Source organism: Polistes canadensis, unplaced genomic scaffold (assembly GCF_001313835.1).
Source record: "Polistes canadensis isolate GaletaPanama2010 unplaced genomic scaffold, ASM131383v1 scaffold_483, whole genome shotgun sequence".
Lineage (NCBI taxonomy): Eukaryota > Metazoa > Arthropoda > Insecta > Hymenoptera > Vespidae > Polistes > Polistes canadensis.
Genome location: NW_014570030.1, coordinates 35382 through 42878, shown reverse-complemented (window position 1 = coordinate 42878; position 7497 = coordinate 35382). Strand labels below are relative to the sequence as shown.

The window sequence follows — 7497 nt, the reverse complement described above, 5'->3', positions numbered from 1 at the left end:
TCATCTTAATTAAACCCGTCCAAAAAACAACTTCCCTAAGAGTAAACTTAGTAATAATTATCAGAGAAGTTTGTATTAGACAAATTTCACAGGTAAAAGTTTTAATGTAACTGAATGGATGAATACATTTGAACGCTAATGTACTTGATTAGGTATTAAAGACGATATAGATAAGATTGAAATATTTAGATTGTTTCTGGAAGACGCATGTATGGACTTGTATAATGCCATGCTTATAAATCTAACGATAGAGTCAGAGTTGTCGCAATGGAAAGAAAGATTTTGCGAAATTTACGCGGACAAAGGGTGGCTTCCAGTTACTAATACAATGTCATATAAATTTTTATCCGGTTCATTGTTGGATTATGCGGTACGAAAACAAAACCGTTTATTACAAACTGATAAGAAAATGACAGTAACTACCTTAATTAATCTTATTGTGGTAGAATTACCCAATTCCGTAAGAAATAGAATAGATAGAGAGAAGTTAATAACGGTCAAAAACCTGCTTAATAAGATTAGAGGCCTAGAATATGTGATAAAAAATGTAGCGAGGAACATTACAATTAATTATTAAGAAAAATCCAAAAATGGACTCAATAGTCGCAAACCATGTACGATTTGCGAACAGAGAAATCAAAGCAATCGCTTCCATCCAGAATCTTTATGCTGGTACAAAGATGAAGATAACGAGCGAAGAAAAAAGAGCAAATTAAGTACGTGAACAACTCTGAGTTAGAATTGAATGATGTCGACCAAAAAGAACTAATATTATTACCATTAATCAAAATAAAGGTTTTGTTAAACAGCACTATCAAGGTTATAGGCATTTATGATTCCGGCCCAAATGTCTCCTTGATAAATTTAAAACTATTAAGCATACTGAAGAGAAAATTTACTAGCACAAAAAAGTGGGTTTGACGATTAATGGTGTGAAAAAGACAGATGGTATGGTCACCTTAAAAGTAAAAATTTTTGAGATTGAAGAGGATATAGATGTCTTGATAGTGGACAACAAAAATTTTAAATATGATTTTTTAATTAGATTAGATTATATAAAAAAATTTCAACTAACTCAGAATGAGAAATTGTAAATAATTTAAAAAATTCGAGTTATTCCTAAAGATAAAATCAAAAACGAAATAAATCCACAAAGTTCAAAGGACAATCCAAAACGAAGAAAAGAAAATATTAAAGAATATCAAAAAAATAAAGAAGATGTTTGTTGCGTATCCTACGCAACTAGTGAGTAGAGCGAGCGTCGGGGCGTGTACGGCCCCGCCGAAGCGTGAAGATACGCGCGACAAAGTGGCATCGTAGTTTAGCGGTAAAACCAAAGGAGCGCCAAAATCTCTTGCGCAACATTATATCATCAAAGTACTGCAAGCGACGAAGGACAAAGGCAGTTCTACACGTGATCAGGATTTATTCTGCGTTTTTGTATATGCATCTCATCACCTGATAGCCGCCGATAAGTTAGCTAGCTGTATAGCATTCATCGCAATTGTACGTATTCATTGTGTATAATTCAACAAGGGTTTTTATGCCGCAAAACTTTTCCCTGACGAGCCAAATAAGGTGTACTATTTAGTATTGACTGGGCTCAAAAATATTAGCTTTATTTGTGATTATTATCCTATCCTTATTCCTACCCAATATACGATTCTCTATATTCACACGTGACGGCATTTTCGCTTGAAAATAAAAAACAATGGAGTACAGATTAAGGCACTGGTCGTCAATAATATTTATGAATGTTGTTACTCATTACATGTAAATAATAACGTTTTTTATTTAATTTATAAACAACAATTTTTTATATCCTGTTAATATACAATAATAAAATCTTTGAAATTCTCGATATGGAATAAGTAATTATCATTGATCATATCTGCAAAATTAATTATTAGCTGTTATAATTAAATTCTTATATTACATTTGGAAATAAGACTGAGATATATTTCATTATCATATTTTAAAAAGAAATATTTCTCTTATTATTTGATACTCTGTCTACATATTATTTTTTCTATTTAATATATTAACAACAAGATATTATTTTTGTAATAATTCTGGGCTTAATGAGCACTCACAATGTAGATTTAACAGTATTCATTGGATTACAAAATACAATTCAAACTAGGACGCTAACTCCTCTCTCGTTATGTTGCGAGAGAGAGCACGGGAGATCTTTTCCCCTTATGATAAAGCGCTAGTGATACAGTCGGTAAAACAGAATGATTCAAACTCAAAATTGTGTGAAATACCATTACTTACGTATTTTAAGCATTATTTTGTCTTACTTGACCTCGATATCATACTCCGTTGTTCGAATAGTAGCTCTACTTTATATAAGTATATAAAGTACACACATATAAACGTCAAGTTCAATAAATTCGTCCAATCGAATAATATTTTGGAATTTTGCCGTGCTTCCTGATATATCTTAATTATTCATCTATTATTAATAACGCTGATTAGTTCTCGTCGGAGTTGCAAGACGCATACGTTTTGGACGTGTTGGAGGAAATCAATGTAACAACGACAAAGTAGAATTAAGTGCACGGTGCGGAATATTAGAAGGAAAGTTACACCGTACGAACGACGATGAAGAGTTTCGATGGCAGTGAAGGAGTAAGGGAGAGGGGGAATAGAGGGCAGAGGGCCGATCTCGTAAAATTCGATGTACTTGCTCTCATTAGCGTGCTTCTGTATCGTCGCGTTAACAAAATTCTTTCCCTGATGGCTCGTGACGGAACGTTCGAGTAAATTTGCGTTATCGGAACTCCCTGATATTGGAAAATATCTGCTGGTCAATTAGATAATATCACTAGCATCCTTATTTTATTACGAACAACGATAGCTAACGGAACGTTGACGGCCAGTGTATATAATGAATATGTTTCAATTATATTGTTATATCTGACGGGGGTTTCTATTTTTTCAACAAAATGTCCAATCTTGCTAAAGTTTTATGTGTACGTCAAAACCTTATCCTATGCTAAACATAGAACTAAACTAAATCGATTAGATTAAATCGAGCGTCCGTCCTTCCATCTTACGAAAAAAACCATTTTCCCAATAAGCAAGGAAAAAAAATAAAGATAATAAAATACTTTTCGTCATCCATCAAAAGATTTACTTCAATAATGATCGCGAGAAAGAAAAGCATGCGAACAATGTCTGGTATTCGATAGGAAATAATACTGTATCGCGCAAGGGGAAGATATTTTTCTAATAAATTTATAATATATAAATATAAATAAAGAATAATGTCGGGTAATAAAATAGGATAACGCGAAAAGTTTGGACTCTTTCCATAATAATAATAGGAATATACAAAAGTTACCCTATTAACCACCGCGGTCCAGTTTAATATTTTTTATAGAAAATTTTTTAATTTAATTTAACGCGCAACTGATTCTTACTGACTAAAAACCACCCGCGTGCACTTACACTACACGCAACATACAACCGTGGGAGTGGGAAGCGCAGATTCGGGATATATCACACAATTCATAACACATAAATCCCCCATCCCAATAAGCCAGACCATTCACGCCGTCATCAATTCACGCACTCGTACACTATGCAACTTATACCACTAAGGCGCACTCAACGGTCTCCCGGAAGCATAACTTATACTAAACCATTATACATCCCAGCCATTTGCCCAATAACCCACTGGCTAGGGACACACACTCCATGCATCAGTATGCTAACTCATCCGTCTGAGGGGAAGCGGCGCGCAAGACCGGGACAGGCGACGCCAAGGTTGTTCGGAGTCTCGCACGAGGGGGCCGCACAGGAGCAACCCTCCTAAAGGGCCTGCACGCATTCGTCCATTCCTACATACATATACATCCGACACTCTAGCCCTACGGCTTGCTCTCTCCTCAAACTTCTTACGACTCTCCGCCTTGTCCTTCTAGCGTAGCACTAGTCCTGAAAGGGACTGGAATGCAACCCACGCCCCCGGAAAAACCAGGGCTTCCCTTACTACTCCGGAAAGCGTGAGCTGACCCTTTTTTTTCGGCAGGAGGAAAACCTTCCTAGGCACCCCGAGATCCCGTAATCTTGAGGTAGTGTCGGATTCAGTGCAATCGGGATTCCGACATCTTGCGAGGGCCTGGTCTCGGAGGATGGTCTCGATGACCACACGAAGGGCATCGCCCTCCCATTCATCCACACTCACACACAGCGCACTCAACAAATCACTTCTTTGCTCTGCCCACGCAAAGCAGACCTTTGGCGTGTGTCCCGCATCATCACTCACTCCCTAAGCACAGTGAAAAAACCGTGCTAAGCGAGCCCTACCAATTCTACTCAAATAACAGGGAAAGCATCCATGCCCGGTCATCAGCTGGGTGACGTAGGAGGTCGTCCTCATAGAGGCCGGAAACATCAACCATCTCTTGCTAAGATACCTCCGGATGATGCTCCGATGGTACTCCGGCACATTCATACTTGCAATATTATCATTTATAACACACCAACGAAGGGAATTAAACACATTAGCAATATCCAATGAGATCATTACCGTAATCAATCCCCTTTCCAAGTTACACTCCACCACTCGCCGCACTTCCGCAATTGTGACAATTGTCGACCTGTCAACTCTAAAGCTAAACTGTGATGACAACAGTAAGTTAGACTCCAAGAAGGCATTAAATCTATTTACAATCACTCTTTCATACAGTTTCACAAGCCCACTTATTAAACGTATCGTTCTAAATGAGCTAGCAATCCCTTTCACGTCCCCTTCCACGCTTAGGGTGAGCTCCCTCCCACATCGCTCCTTAGCCCGCTTAATCGCAGCACCAAGAACACGTCTAGCCGACGCCCATCTTTTAAGTAGATCAGTAACCTCCCCCAGGGACCTTCGACGTCTCGCCCTCGCCCATCTTCTGCACTTGTTTGCGGCAGATCTAAGCGCCGCAATCTCCTCGCTCCACCAGAACGCGCTCCGCCTGGAGGAAAATCTGCTTATCCTCTTTTTTAATACCAGGTTACACACCCATCTCAAAGTCTTTGCTAACTGTCCTACCCGGAGGCCCCCCTCCATGCAGCCAGTCGATCGCCACTAAGACCGCCCTTAAAAAGTCATGACCAACCCCTTTTATCAACCACTGGGGACACCGTGAGTCCCATACTCTATGCTCGGGGAAGCTGCAGGCGCCTGCTGACTCGATCATCAATTCTAATTTAACTAATTTGTGGTCCGAGAGTGTTTCCTCTTCGTCCATCCCCCACGCTATAAGGCGAATTCCCGGGACTGTCAACCCCCACGCCAGGTCCACCACAGAGGACCCCTGAGGTCGCACGCAAGTCGGAAGGCCAGCACGATTGAGCAGCTGGAGACCCAACTGCCCAGCCAACCCACGAAGCAGCTCACCCCTCATATTACCTCTCTTATCAGCGTCCTACATAGCAGACCTGGCATTAAAGTCGCCAGCCACAAGAACCCATCGCGTTCCTGTTCCGGCCACTAACCCTTCCAGGTTCCCGAAGAGATTCTCAATAGCATTAATCATCTCAATCGGAAGACAGTACATGGAGACAGTAATACCCTCATGCCACTCTACTGCAACCAAAAACAAACCCCTTCGTACGAGGCTGCAGGTACCTTCACCTCCACCGAGCAATATCGTAGCCGATTGCTGTCCCTCTCAAGACGCGAACCACCTCGTGTCCCGTTCGGAAACATACCATGGCTCCGCCAATATTGCGACTCCTGCCCGCAACTCAGCCATGCGCTGCACCAACAAGTCCTGAGCACGACGCACATGAATTAAGTTTAGCTGCACTATTAGTTTACTACCCATTATAATGTCCTTATCGCCCCACCCCCACTAGCACTCGCGCTATCTCGACAGTCTTGAGGAACAACCGCGGACACTTCAACGTCCATGCCCTCAGCTAGAGAATTCCCCGCACCCGCAATTGTCAAACTGTTCAACAAACTAATCCTGTCTATTAATAATCGTTTCCTGGCAGGCACCGGTAAGCAGCCCATCGAGCCTACCACATGATTAAATGTGGACTTACACGTATCCCTGCATACAAGATAGCAGGGTTTTCTTCCACAACTCGCCGCAACGTGTCCACTCTCCCCGCACCTAAAGCACAAACCTAACGTGGCTGCAGCACTACGACACCGAGCCGCCACATGCTCTCTCGCCATGCATTTAAAACACCGAAAAGGCCGTTTACCGAGTGCAATCACCCTGGCCCACGACCAGCCAATCAAAATTGATCCATTGTTAACCGTACATCTAGCCACACTTTCAGGGGCCGAAACATATACCTGGCCAAGTCTGCCTCTACCTGGGCATATCTCCCCCACCCTAACAAAGCGAGAGTAAGCCCCCAGTACAAAACCCGTCACTGCTGTAATTACCTCCCCTCTTGTGACCCTGGCATCAAGTCCACAAAGCAAAAAGTCTCTAATCCTCGTCGGAAGAGAAACCTTAGCCTCCAGCAAGACAAGGCCCAAGGCTCTAGCCAATTTCTCTGCCTTCCCCCTCGCTTTTCCGCCCCTTAATTCCAAAATGAAAGCTCCTGTCACTCTTCTGTGAATTCTGAAACCATCAATTCCAACCTCCTTCAAATTAACTATTTCGCTCGTCTTCACTAACACACCTTTGTAGGAAGCCCTCTCCCGACAGGTGACCGAGACAACCGCCTCTTCTCGTGGTCGGTTACGCTCAGCAATTCCGCGAACCATTTGTCGCCCCTGCACCACCTTCTTCACTGCTGCCACAGCTGACGCCACGGATGGTCCCTTCACGCCCGGCCCCGCTGCCGCCTTCTCCGCCTCCGTCCTTAATGCGGCCTGTGCTTTCTTTATCTTACTCTTTGGGATGACTTCCACAAACGGCTGCTCTCCCCCACTAGGTCGAGCCAACATCCTTTCATCTTCAGGCTGTGGCCTCACAGGAACCTGCACTACTTTTTGCAGCTCCGAGACAGCAGTATCTCCTTAATCCTGATGTCCTCCGCCCTGGCCACCCTTCAGCCTTCTTCGAGGCAACGCCCCCACTACCTCCAGGAACCAGGATGTTTTCAACCACTATACAAGGAGGGACCGCGACCCTACCACTGTCTTGCCCACCAGAGGAGACCCCTGCCTCCTTCTTTCCACTCCCCACACCTTGTTGTTTCCTCCTTATTTTCTCAACCTCCCTTTGCAGCAACTTATTTTTTTTCTCCAAGGCCCACTACCTCTCGTCCATGCACTGTAGTTCGGACCTTAACGCTGCAATCATCGCCTCAGAGGAGTCACTGCCCGTTACTCTCCTCTTTTCCCTAACGAGGCCCACCGCTGTTTTAGCACTGGCTAAGTGACGCTTCATACGCCCGCTTATATCCCCTTTTAAATTTTTTAATCTCCTTTTTTCCTCCTCCACAATAGAAATATCTTCCAACGCTCTTTCCAGGATTTGATCCAAATCATTTCGAATGTCCAGAGACGTCCTCAATTCCTCCATTCGATAA

General features: G+C 42.8%; 1 protein-coding gene across 1 annotated transcript; it reads right to left on the bottom strand.

Moving 5' to 3' along the window:
• Positions 1-5824: 5824 nt before the first annotated feature.
• Positions 5825-6910, bottom strand: LOC106792583. The gene has a single exon (XM_014759053.1). It carries the CDS (start codon positions 6908-6910, stop codon positions 5825-5827), a length of 1086 nt encoding a protein of 361 aa, XP_014614539.1.
• Between the last annotated feature and the right edge of the window lie 587 nt (positions 6911-7497).

Bases quoted from the DNA above. Each gene is read 5' to 3' on its own strand.
- LOC106792583 (XM_014759053.1), bottom strand. From the start codon at position 6,910: ATGTTGGCTCGACCTAGTGGGGGAGAGCAGCCGTTTGTGGAAGTCATC.